At 38.4% G+C, this 13901-nt stretch overlaps 1 protein-coding gene and 1 long non-coding RNA gene across 2 annotated transcripts in view; one reads left to right on the top strand and one right to left on the bottom strand.

The window, feature by feature from the left end:
- Nucleotides 1-13901, bottom strand: part of Gm35367 — a 52763-nt gene that overhangs the window by 14991 nt on the left and 23871 nt on the right. The window contains exon 2 of the long non-coding RNA XR_389319.1: nt 10224-10375. This is a non-coding gene — a long non-coding RNA (predicted gene, 35367). The remainder of the gene's footprint in view (nt 1-10223; nt 10376-13901) is intronic.
- Tmprss11d (transmembrane protease, serine 11d) overlaps nt 8428-13901 on the top strand; it is a 70534-nt gene continuing 65060 nt past the window's right edge. The window contains exon 1 of the mRNA NM_145561.2: nt 8428-8470. Coding sequence (NP_663536.1) covers nt 8463-8470 — 8 coding nt within the window. The 5' untranslated portion in view covers nt 8428-8462. The remainder of the gene's footprint in view (nt 8471-13901) is intronic.

Raw genomic sequence — 13901 nt, 5'->3', positions numbered from 1 at the left:
ATAAAGAAAATACCTAAATGAAGAAGAGGAAGAAGAAGAAGAAGAAGAAGAAGAAGAAGAAGAAGAAGAAGAAGAAGAAGAAGAAGAAGAAGAAGAAGAAGAAGAAGAAGAAGAAGAAGAAATTATATCTACTGTAAGTTCATGAGTCCAGTGTTTACATCATAACTGGAAGACAGCACTTCACAGTGCTACCCTACATCCTCTGGCTCTTATAGTCTTTCTACTTCTTCTGTAATGTTATCCGAATATTTGGTGTAAGGAATGATACTGAAAAAGTACTTATGGTTGAGCTCTCAAAAACATGCATTCTCAGCATGTACACTAGTTATAAATGTTTACATGCTCACTAGAAACAGGATAATATATAGTTTCTCTAACCATGGAGTTGAAAGCAACACTGATCTATGGCTGTAGTCACAAGCATATTTAGAAGATTCGACAGCATTAGCATTAAGCAAAACAGTAGATTCCTCACTAGATCAACCACTGACTTCCCACCTATGAGCTTTGGACTATGTTTATATTACCAAGCCTTAATTTTTCTTCTGTGGAATAGGCCTCAAATCTAACCAGGAATCAATTAGTTACCCCCATTATGGACCTACTATTGTTGGGCCATTGGACACAGTTTCCTTAGTAGGTTGTTATTGTGGCATGCTGTGTTCAGAGATGAGATTTTGCAAGCATTTTGTAGAGAATTCTTACATTTACATTCATCAAAGATATTGCCATATAGTTTTATTGTTCTTGTTATGTCTTTATCTGTTTTTTTATTCTATTAATTAGATTATGCCTTTTATCTGGAATTTTTTCCATTTTTTATGCTCATGACTCATAGCTGAGGTCTTATCATGGTTGCCCCAAAATCTTACATCTTTTGTTCATGTGGACTTTTTTGTTCGTTTGTTTGGTTTTTTTTTTTTTTTTTGAGACAGGGTTTCTCTGTATAGCACTGGCTGTCCTGGAACTCACTTTGTAGACCAGGCTGGCCTCAAACTCAGAAATTTGCCTGCCTCTGCCTCCTGAGTGCTGAGATTAAAGGCGTGCGCCACCACGCCCGGCTTTCATGTGGACTTTTAAAATTAATCATTTTCTTTGATTGAATAGTCCAATTTTTCTGCTTTGTCTTAAAATCTTAATATTCTGTCTTCAACATGATTCATTCTGTTAGAGAGGGTATCCAAGAGTTTTATCTGGCTTGTTGAAATATTCATTTCTAGTTTCATTTCAGTTGTTTCTTTCTCCAGTATTTCTATTGCATTATTAGATTATACTTTCATATTCTGAATTGTCCCCTTACTTCATTTCTCTGTGTTTTCTTGGGCTTCTATCAGATTTTTTCTGTTTTCCTTAAGTTTGCTCAGGTGATTATTTATGTCCTCTTTCAACTCTTAAACTCTTTGAGCAAGTTTGTAAATGTTGTTTTGAATTTCGTGTTTTGCGTTTATTGTAAGTTGTTCTTTATTTATTTATTTTATTTATTTTTTATTTTTATTTATTTATTTATTTATTATTTTTATTATTTATTGTTGTTGGTGTTGGGGAGACAGCATGTTCTATATTGATATTGTATTTGTGATGTTTTTGTGATGTGACCTGAGCCTGTCAGATTAGATTGATGTTTGTATATTTTATGTGTAGCTTTGATATGTGGCTTAGGGTATTTCCAAGTGGGCCTGTGGATGGGGACTCTGGCTAAGGTCTCTTAGGTCAACTGGAGATTTTGCGGTAGTCAGTGTAGGTGGGCTTGGGGAATTCCTCAGGGTTTCAGGGGGAACTCTTACAAGGTTTTCTTGGGCTAGTTTGAGTTTCTCTAATGTTCTGCAAAATGGGGTTGCCACGGGAGATCCCTGAGGCAGAGAAATCTCTTACCAGAGCCCCCAAAATCTGGCTAAAGCCTTCTGGACAGGAAGCAAGGTGGGGTGAGCTTGGGAAAGCCATTAGTTGGCCATTGTGGGCCGCGTAGAGCTTTATAGGCAGTCGGCATGGTGGGCTGGGCTTCTACAAACTCTTTTTTAACAGTGACAAATAGTTGAACCATGTTAAGTGCAGAGTCTCAGATAATCTCTTAATTGTAAGCCTCTATCAAATAAAAGGTATGTTATATACTTCTAATGTCCAATGGCACTGGATAAACATCCCAATTTCAAAAAGAAAGGAGTGGACGAGTAGCTCGGAAAGATCAGACCAAATGAAGTCCAGAAACCAGCAGGAAAACCAACATGTTTTGTGGTTCTCTGCCCCACATCTGGGGCTATTAATTGCATCATTGATCTCCAACAGTCTTGGGTAACGAACCTTCCAGTTCTTCTACTTGTATTATATGAGGCCTCTCTCTTGGGCCAGTTCAAGTCTATGTTTGTGACTTTCCTAGGTTGATGTCACAGAGACTGGCATCCCCAGCATCTAAAGTCTTCAGTGCAGGTCTGCCTTTAATCTCAGAGCTTTGCAGTCTTCTTTCTGGACCTTCTTGCAGGGAACCTGACCCGACTATTCATTGCCTATAACCTTCGTGTAAACCTGCCCGACCCCAGAACTCTTCCACTCTGAATGGCAACGAAGCTAGAACTATATGAATAATGTTACCAAGTTCCTCTGCCTATTCAAGATGTAGTCTACCCTTCATCTGTTGCAGCCATAATGACATTGGTGTACCTTAGCAGCTGAAATTTAGAAAACAGGTCTGGGATGGTTGTTTTTAAGCAGGAAATTTCTCTATCGTCAGTAGGATTTTCAGTTCAGACACCCTTCTTCTTCTTCTTCTTCTTCTTCTTCTTCTTCTTCTTCTTCTTCTTCTTCTTCTTCTTCTTCTTCTTCTTCTTCTTCTTCTTCAGAGTTTTTTTTTTGTTTTCCTTGACTTTCTTTCTTTTTTTAATATATTTTAATTAGGTATTTTCTTCATTTACATTTCCAATGCTATTCCAAAAGTTCCCCCATGCCCTCCCCCCACCACTCCCCTACCCACCCACTCCCACTTCTTGGCCTTGGCGTTCCCCTGTACTGAAGCATATAAAGTTTGCAAGATCAATGGGCCTCTCTTTCAACTGATGGCTGACTAGTCCATCTTCTGATACATATGCACCTAGAGACTCGAGCTCTGAGGGGTACTGGTTAGTTCATATTGTTGTTCCACCTATAGGGTTGCAGATCCCTTTAGCTCCTTGGGTACTTTCTCTAGCTCCTCCATTGGGGGCCCTGTGATCCATCCAATAGCTGACTGTGAGCATCACTTCTGTGTTTGCTAGACCCCAGCATAGCCTCACAAGAGACAGCTATATCAGGGTCCTTTCAGGAAAATCTTGCTAGTGTGTGCAATGGTGTCAGCGTTTGGAGGCTGATTATGGAATGGATCTTTCTTCTAAATAAGTTTGTGTTTCCATAGGTTGGAGCCTTTATGTGGACTCTTACGTTTGGGAACCTCCCCTGTTGTCTCAGCACAGAGTAGGAGGATGCTCTTTAATCGTGCTGATCTATTTTTACAACTGCAGTGCTCTTCTCAGTGCCTCCCTTGTCTGCACCTTTTAATTTGTTAATGGACCTTTCCTCACCAAACTGTACATTTTTCTTAACTTGCTGCCCTATTTGCTGCCCTCTTAGACTCTTTGCTAGAATATAACATAAATGATACCCAGCCCAGTTCTTGATAGAATTCTCAATCTCTTCTGGAAAGTCATGAGTTGGGTCCCCATTTTCCATATTTGTCTTGGCATTCTGGTCTTCCAAGCTCCCTTAGAATGGTCCAATTATTTTTGTTCTCAGGACAGTCTAGAGCTTCTCTAGTGCACAGCTCTAACTTCTATCATCCCACTACAAACCTGTTTCAAAGGCCTAAAGATATATGATCAGGATTATGATCAAGACTACCACACTTACTTTTTTTTTTCACTGCTGCAGTCAGATTCTAGACAAAGTGAATTTAAAGAAGGGGTTATTTTAGTTCACAGTTTAAGGATATGGTCCATCATTGTATTGGGGGGCATGGTAGTGAGAGTGGCTCTCACTGTGTTGTCAATAGTCTGTTAGAAGGTAAGCTTCATCAGGAGGCAGGAAGCAGAGAGAGGTAAACGCTGGTTCTCCACTTACACACGTCTTTATTTGCTCAGGGATCCCAGTGCATGGAATGGTACTCCTGGTAAGTCTTCCCACTTCAGTTAAACACCATCATAGACACACCCAGAGATTTGTCTACTAGGTTATTTTAAGTTTCATCAAGTTCACTCAGAATTAACCATCACTAATTTTATAGGAGAAAAATAACATGAATTTTAAGAAAGAAAAAAATGTCAATCAGAAAAAAAAAATGCTTCTTTCAGAACTTATTGTAAAGACCTAATTAAAAGTATCATGAGGACATGCAAGAAAACAGTTGAGTGCCAGCATGAAAGCTACCCCAGGCTATAATGAATGTGATTTATTTTTTAGCCAATCTTGTATGGATGCTTTAAGGAAAAGAATGGTTTCAATCAAAATAATGTACAAGTGTAAAGAAGGCCATTTGCAAGCTGTAAGAGTCTTCTGCTCTCCAGTTCCCATGGCCCCTAAATAACACACACTGCCTTGAGTATTCCTATTGAAAGAATGGCTACACTACAACAGATTCAAGTGCCTGGTGCCTTATGCTTGTTAGTTTATTTGATTTGATTGAATTTAATTTTCATAACTCCTTGAGAATAGTATGTAACTCCATTTTTACATGTAAGAAAAGTAAAATAATAATCTCTAGAGGGGGAAATAATTTTTCAAAGCCTTGTTGGATAGTAAATAAAAGATCAAAGCTTTTATTTAAGAGACTCTTTCCAAAAAAAGATATTTCCTCTTCTCAATTGACAAAACCCTGAAATGAGGTTTTATTACCCATCTTATTTCTAACTGCTTACGAGTTACAATTACAATCCATAAAATTAAATTTGTTTACATTTTAAAATATAATTATTACCCAATTTTAACCTAATATGAAAAATGAATACACGTTTGTAATTAAATGTAATTTTATAGCTTTTTTAGGTTGGCACATACACTACTTTTATTTTTTAATTGTTTCCAATTTTTGATATAATAATTACATCATTTTTTCCTTTCTTTTTGTCCCTCCAAACCTTTCCATGTATACTTCTTTGCTCACTTTCAAATTTATGTCCTTTTTTTCATTCATTGTTGTTTTTCACACACACACACACACACAAAACACCATCATTGCTTAGCTCATATATAGGCAGCCTTGTTGGTGAGAATTTATAAGAATAACTGACATTTCTAGGAGAAACAGTCTCACAGCCAACTTTCTGATCCCCTAGCCTTTACGTCTTTCTGCCCCTTTTGCAACGATTGTTGAGCCTTGGGTGTGGAAGTTGTATTACCTTTATTTTCTGTTTCCCCCCCCCTTTGTCTGTTTGTTTGCTTTTCCTTTATAATTATTTTCCATCATTATAGTAAACTTTGTAAAGGAGGTTATGACAAATTCATGAACACCCATATGACTGTGTTTCCCTGAACCAGATGAATAAACAAACTCCAAAAACAAAGAAAACACTACTGGTCACACCCTTTAGATCATCGGCTTCAGGTTGTTGCCCGGTTCTCTTTTGATTTTTACTCACAATGTTTTGATGAGCACCACCGAGTGAATCATCTTTCCATCTAAGCCAAGACACAATAGGTATTAAACAATAAATATTCCAGCGCTTAAGAGTGACCAACTTAAAGATACTATTTTAGTCATAATCTCTCTCACCCTCAAAAGACAAAAACCCCCAATGTCAATATCTCTTACATGAGTCCATCTTCTGCAAGCTAACTGATCTCTGCTATCTCCTTGAAGGCTGTGTCAGTCACCCTGGCAGGTTGCCTTGAAAATCATACAACAGCAGAACGAAAAACCAAGCCTAATGGAGAGTTAATTCTTATGTTTTGTGTATAATACAATTCTACATTCCCAGTTCTTTTTGATTAAGAATAGAATCAGTCAAGGTTTTTCCTGCCACTCCCTGTGGATCTGAAGATTAAGAGTCAACACCTTTAAAACTAGCTCCTATTATGAACAATTACTTGGTCTCACCAGCCAGACGTAATTTCAGCCCCACCTCCCTTTCTGTGTTGAGCCCATTGTAAGCATCCAGGAAGTCGCTTTCAGACTGAGTACAGTTTTCCCCATGACACTCCCTTGACTCATTTTCAAGTTCTGTTGTGACATTGTGTAACCGGTTAGCAGTAGATGTATGGAAGGAGAGTAAGATGTTGAACATTTAAACAGTCTGTCTCAATTAAGCACCTGTTCGGTAAAAATAGTCTTGATGAATCCATAGAAATGAGTATACAGGAATCATAAGATGTAGGAGAAAGGGCTACCTTTTAAGAGAAATTGTTGTAAATGAAACAGAAGGCAGCATTTCAAATATAGAAAAATATTAAAATAAGTTTAAAAGGTAAAGTCATTAAATATTAAGACTTCCTGTGTATCTTAATATACACCTATAATCTTGGTACTTGAGAAGTGGAGGTGAGAGGATAATTGTTAGTTCAAGGACAGCTTTTGCACTTATTTGATCCAATATGACTTCTCGATGTATTTTAAGTCCCAATTCAGTAAGAGCATGAAATAGAAATACTATGTTTATGGAGTTAACAAAAAATCAGCTGAAATAGAAAAAAATCTAAATGATTTAAAACATTCCACATTAAAAAAGCAGTTTCTGTACTTAATGATGAATCTATTCATGATAATGTGATTTGTCTTCTATGATATAAACATTAAATTGTTAATAAATGTTAAATGTAGGTTCTTTAATTTTTTGAGTTTGAAATTATATTGAGAAATATAAGCTACTAGGTATAAGACTTAGAAATCAGAACATTTTCATGGAATAACATTGAGTATTATAATACAATATAAATTTTTGTACCAGGATACTATTCAAATGCACTGAAGAGAGTGATCTATAAATGAATAACTTGAAGTTAGTAAATAAAAAAACTAAAAAACAAAAATTCAGGTAAAATGTGTAATTTTGAAAATGTATTTCACTCCTCTCATTGAAAATACTAAATATAGAATCAGGCATGAGAGAGAATGTCTAAAGATGCGTTTATAATGTGTAAAGGGGGATTACCACTTAGTTCTATCAATGTTGTCTAGATTGCCGTTCTATTTTAAAATGTGTGAGTGACTGATCACTTGTTTTAATTGAATTCCTATGGTAAATTCATTAGCCATTGCCTATCAATGATGCATTAGATCAAGTCAAAAGCCTTCTCTAAGAACCTCTTCAGCTTTTTACTTCTCTGGGGCACACAGAAACTCATGAAGGAATAAGTTTTGTTTTGTTGCTTTGTTTTCTTTCCTTTCCTCTTCTCTTTTCTTTTCTTTTCTTTTCTTTTTTTCTTCTTTTCTTTTCTTTTCTTTTCTTTTCTTTTCTTTTCTTTTCTGTACTGAACCCAGGACCTCATACATGTGAAGTAAGTGCCCTACCACTGACTAATACACCCCAACTAGCTCCCCACCTCAAGGTACACAATCAGTTAGTGAAAATTCAAGTAGTGGAATTCAAGTTTTAGTACCCAATCTGATTGTATTCCATTTCAATTCTTCAGCTTTCATTATTTCCTAGGGAGCATTCCCAGCACAGCCATCCAACGTCACCTATCCTCCTTGCCAACACATGAGACAGGAATGCCCTTTCTCATTGCCATACTACTCTTGCCTGTGTATCTTCTCAGATTCTGCTCTTGCCTAGAAACACTCCTCCTAATCTTTCATCTTTGCCCCAATGCTCCACACATCCATACTCTCCTTTTCTTTGCTTATCTTCTGGATACCTGAGTTAAGATGCTTTTTCAGGAGACAATATTTGGAATAAGAGTAGGTGTGTTTTAATTTCGAATTTCATGCTTGCTTGTCCCATAACAATGTGTCCTGCCTACTCAAGTTCTCTCTCTCTCTCTCTCTCTCTCTCTCTCTCTCTCTCTCTCTCTCTCTCTCTCTCTCTCTCTCTCTCCTTTTATGACAGAGAAAAATCATATTCAGAGAGAGTGTCTGTCAGTGCATGGGAAGTATTTTCTTTTAGTTCTTGGTTTTCTGTAGTGAAGAATGAAGTTTATGATAATAAGCAGAAGTGCCACATCCTTCTGAATAAAAACGACACTGAGATATGTGGTCACGGGGTTGTGAGGAAAAAAAAACACCTGCCACCTAGAGTCATGTTTATTCACTACTTACCAGAATAAATGGGATTGTTTCTGGTTTGTAAGGTTTGTAAGGTTTCCCCATCTTTTATTCTGGACCACAAGTCACACTATTGGCTCAAGTTGATTCTTTCAGACTTGTTTTACAAGTTGGGTTCTAATTACATGGGATTTCCTCCTTTGGCTTCAGGTACACAGAGCACGAAAGAGTGATTCAGTTGAGAGGGAATCTCAAAGCAGCTGGACACACAGAAACAAGGACCTCTTCATTATTCAAGAGTAAAATGTATAGGTAAGACCTGCTTTTGCCTCTGTAGCTTTATAAGTTTTACTGTGTCTTAAAGCTTGTGAGATGCAAAGATGTCTAAGAAATTTGGGCTGTATGAAACAATTACATTCACTTCTTTGAAAACTTGAGTGAAGCTTTTGGAGATTGTTTAAGTAATGTGCCTGGTGTTTAGATAGCATGGTTAGCTGATTCTCTGCCTTTGGGGCAGGGGGGAGGGGAATTTGTTTAAATCAAAGCTGAGGAGATGATTTAGTGTTATGAACTCATCTTTAAAAAAAGGAAGGGTTTTTATTTGTTATATCTCAGTTTACAGAAACTCAAGTGTGAACTTTTAAAATATATAATCAGTAAAACACTTCCTCTGTTGCTTTAGAACATTTTGAAATTTAGATATTTTGACTCCTAACAGTATCAGCACTGGCTACTAAATATGACATAAATCCTAAAGCCCTTCCTAAGAAGTTAAAGGCAGTATTTGTCTATACTTTATGCAATAATGATATTTCTATTTTTACTTAGTATCACCAATATTTAAGAAAACTGCCATCTCTCCAATTTTCAGTTTGACTGATGGTCAATTATTTTTCATAAATATTTACATAAAAAAACAAGTTGTCTCCTAACCTGCCTTCAGGCAGTACAAGCTTAGCTAACATAATGAAAATCATTACAGATGCATATATATTGTACATATTGAGTTTCAATTAGCATAGAAAAAAATATATCACCATAACTGGCAGGCTGTGCTAAAAGAAGGATCAATAAAAGCAACACTGTGTAGGTTTAAGTACAGTTGAGTTTTTCTTTAATCTCATTAAAATCAGAAGAAACAAAAATTAAACCATATTGAATAATAAAAACCCATGCAAGATTATATCTATGAGTATGCTTATAAGTTAATGAAATAGTGGAAAATAGATGACAGTTTACATTTCCAACAATAACATAAAAATAAATTATTTCACATTTCTCTTGGAAACTTGGTTCCACAGTCTCTACATTTGCCCACATTTTACCTCTTAAAGAAGCTGTTTCTACTGTAATTGTTTTCTCTTTGTTCATTAGCATGAACTATCTATAATCCATAATTATGCAAATTTGATGCAGTTCTGAAATTTGCAGAAGCTTGAATGGGAGACAGTGCACTCCATCAATCGGAATAAATCTTAAACCCTTCAGCATGTGGAATTGGGGAAAGTATTCAAATGACACAGGGAGTTCTTTTATTAAATGCCAGTTTCCCAGTTCTTCCACATGTTTTGAGAGGTCAGGCATCAGGTCGGGTAGGAAAAAGGGAAAACATTTCTATAATATACTTTTTAAAGGTAATTCTAGGCAGTTTTTAACATAATTTTAGATGCATCTTTCAATATCTCTGAAGCCTTTATGTTTGACAGTGAGCTTTCTTGGGGTATTTGATTGCTCTTCTATATGCTTTGCACTCTCGTATTTCATTCAAGTTGCTCTTTCCTGAAGGTTGCATACATGCTGTGATCCTTTCTTTATCTGTGTTCCTGTCTTTCAGGACAGAAATCCCAAATCAGGCCCTAGAACTTAGGCTCTTATGTTGGGAAATAATTGTTATTCATTTAAGTTCTGTGATATTCTAGAATTTCTTAGGTCCCATCTAGAGTATTCCTATCCATCAGATTTCATAAAAATTGCAAGGTGAAGCTGAGATTTAGAAAGCAGGTTGATGATTTTCAAGTCAGGATTCAGAACAGTTTAAAGAAAGACTTAAGGTGCACGAGCATACCTCAATCCAGGAACAGACAGGTCCTGGCAGAGCTCCTCCCTTCATAACAAACCACGTTTCCTTTCTCTTCTCTTTTGTCACTGTTCATGATGCAATTAGCTGAATACGGAGACATGCCAAAGTCGATCAGAATAAGGGCCTGTAATACAAGCCTGAAAGAACATGAGCTAAGTTGAAAAATGAGTTTGTCTGTATCCAAATGTGTTTTACACCTTCTTGACTGCATTTTGGTCTCTGAATTGTTTCAGCTTGCAAAAATCCATGTTTAAATTTGTGAATCATTGGGCAGCGGGTATATTTCTTTATGAAAACTAGATAGGTAAGCACCAATATGTCTCTGTGGTCATGGAGACCATCTAATGTTGGGATGGGATGGAGAAGTGATGATGTCATGATGAAACAAAGAAAGGTCAGCTCCTGTTTGTCATCCAAGGTTAGATATTTTATAGCAAATCAGTTCATATCTATTTTCAATTTGACCACTAGAAATCACTCAAAAAGGATTTCTTTAAAATTTCATTTTTTTCCGGAAACTTAAACTTTTCTGTAAACTATGAAGTCTCCTGTTGATGCCTCTAAAGTAAGTCTGCCCAACCTTAACATTAACATAACACATGCTTCCTCTTGCTGAAACATTATCATCTATATTAGGACATGTAGAATTATCTTCACTTAAAAAAACCCTTCCTCCAACAGTTCCTGTTTTTCTTTTAATTAGGTTTTTTCTTCATTTACATTTCCAATGCTATCCCAAAGGTCCCCCATGCCCCCCCACTCCCCCACCCACCCACTCCCACTTCTTGGCCCTGGCGTTCCACTGTACTGAGGAATATAAAGTTTGCAAGACCAATGGGCCTCTCTTTCCACTGATGGCCGACTAGGCCATTTTCTGATACATATGCAGCTAGAGACACGAGCTCTGAGGGGTACTGGTTAGTTCATATTGTTGTTCCACCTATAGAGTTGCAGATCCCCCCCAGCTCCTTGGATACTTTCTCTAGCTCCTCCATTGGGGGCCCTGTGATCCATCCAATAGCTGACTGTGAGCATCCACTTCTGTGTTTGCTAGGCCCCGGCATAGCCTCACAAGAGACAGCTATATCAGGGTCCTTTCAGCAAAATCTTGCTAGTGTGTGCAATGGTGTCAGTGTTTGGAGGCTGATTATTTTCATAGCAGCCTTATTTATAATAGCCAGAAGCTGGAAAGAACCCAGATGCCCCTCAACAGAGGAATGGATACAGAAAATGTGGTGCATTTACACAATGGAGTACTACTCAGCTATTAAAAAGAATGAATTTATGAAATTCCTAGTCAAATGGATGGACCTGGAGGGCATCATCCTGAGTGAGGTAACCCAATCACAAAAGAACTCACATGATATGTACTCACTGATAAGTGGATATTAGCCCAGAAACTTAGAATATCCAAGATATAAGATACAATTTTCAAAACACATGAAACTCAAGAAGAATGAAGACCAAAGTGTCGACACTGTGCCCCTTCTTAGAACTGGGAACAAAACACCCATGGAAGGAGTTACAGAGACAAAGTTTGGAGCGGAGACGAAAGGATGGACCATCTAGAGACTGCCATACCCGGGGATCCGTCCCAGTTCCTGTTTTAATATCTCTCCTCCATAGTAACAGGATTTTTCTAAAATCTTTATAGCTGCATCTATCTCCCATCCTTTTCATTTTCAATTTTTATTATGATAGGCATTATGATGAAATATAACATACATAAATTCCAATCAAAGATGATCACAGATGATAATTTACTAATAGTATACCATATGTATAAAAAACACTTGAACTTTTTAATCATAAGAAAATGATAAATATTTTAGGACACATAGACACACATATGCTGATTTAAACATTACATAATACATACAAGTATCAAAATACCATGCATCACCCTATAAACAATTTTTTCTTTTCTTTATATATCTATTAAAAATAAGTGAATGATAATCAAGCACAAATGAGCTACTCTTCTTTTGAAATTCCTCATTTAAAAGTCTTTAACAGATCTTGGTCCGGGACCCGCCGAACTTAGGAAATTAGTCTGAACAGGTGAGAGGGTGCGCCAGAGAACCTGACAGCTTCTGGAACAGGCAGAAGCACAGAGGGGCTGAGGCAGCACCCTGTGTGGGCCGGGGACAGCCGGCCACCTTCCGGACCAGAGGACAGGTGCCCGCCCGGCTGGGGAGGCGACCTAAGCCACAGCAGCAGCGGTCGCCATCTTGGTCCGGGACCCGCCGAACTTAGGAAATTAGTCTGAACAGGTGAGAGGGTGCGCCAGAGAACCTGACAGCTTCTGGAACAGGCGGAAGCACAGAGGCGCTGAGGCAGCACCCTGTGTGGGCCAGGGACAGCCAGCCACCGTCCGGACCGGAGGACAGGTGCCCGCCCGGCTGGGGAGGCGACCTAAGCCACAGCAGCAGCGGTCGCCATCTTGGTCCCGGGACTCCAAGGAACTTAGGAATTTAGTCTGAACAGGTGAGAGGGTGCGCCAGAGAACCTGACAGCTTCTGGAACAGGCAGAAGCACAGAGGCGCTGAGGCAGCACCCTGTGTGGGCCGGGGACAGCCGGCCACCTTCCGGACCGGAGGACAGGTGCCCGCCCGGCTGGGGAGGCGACCTAAGCCACAGCAGCAGCGGTCGCCATCTTGGTCCCGGGACTCCAAGGAACTTAGGAATTTAGTCTGCTTAGGTGAGAGTCTGTACCACCTGGGAACTGCCAAAGCAACACACTGTCTGAGAAAGGTCCTGTTTTGGGCCTTCTTCTTCGGCCAGGAGGAGGTCCAAATACAAGATATCTGCGCACCTTCCCTGTAAGAGAGCTTGCCAGCAGAGAGTGCTCTGAGCACTGAAACTCAGAGGAGAGAATCTGTCTCCCAGGTCTGCTGATAGACGGTAACAGAATCACCAGAAGAACAATCTCTAAACAGAGTCAACTATAACTACTAACTCCAGAGATTACCAGATGGCGAAAGGTAAACTGAGGAATCTTACTAACAGGAACCAAGACCACTCACCATCACCAGAACCCAGCACACCCACTTCGCCCAGTCCAGGGAACCCCAACACACCTGAGAACCTAGACCTAGATTTAAAAGCATATCTCATGATGATGGTAGAGGACATCAAGAAGGACTTTAATAAATCACTTAAAGAAATACAGGAGAACACTGCTAAAGAGTTACAAGTCCTTAAAGAAAAACAGGAAAACACAATCAAACAGGTAGAAGTCCTTACAGAAAAAGAGGAAAAAACATACAAACAGGTGATGGAAATGAACAAAACCATACTAGACCTAAAAAGGGAAGTAGACACAATAAAGAAAACTCAAAGCGAGGCAACACTAGAGATAGAAACCCTAGGAAAGAAATCTGGAACCATAGATTTGAGCATCAGCAACAGAATACAAGAGATGGAAGAGAGAATCTCAGGTGCAGAAGATTCCATAGAGAACATCGGCACAACAATCAAAGAAAATGGAAAATGCAAAAAGATCCTAACTCAAAATATCCAGGAAATCCAGGACACAATAAGAAGACCAAACGTACGGATAATAGGAGTGGATGAGAATGAAGATTTTCAACTCAAAGGTCCAGCAAACATCTTCAACAAAATTATTGAAGAAAACTTCCCAAATCTAAAGAATGAGATGCA

This window comes from Mus musculus, chromosome 5 (assembly GCF_000001635.26).
Source record: "Mus musculus strain C57BL/6J chromosome 5, GRCm38.p6 C57BL/6J".
Taxonomy (NCBI): domain Eukaryota; kingdom Metazoa; phylum Chordata; class Mammalia; order Rodentia; family Muridae; genus Mus; species Mus musculus.
This window is presented reverse-complemented; position numbering and strand designations above follow the sequence as displayed.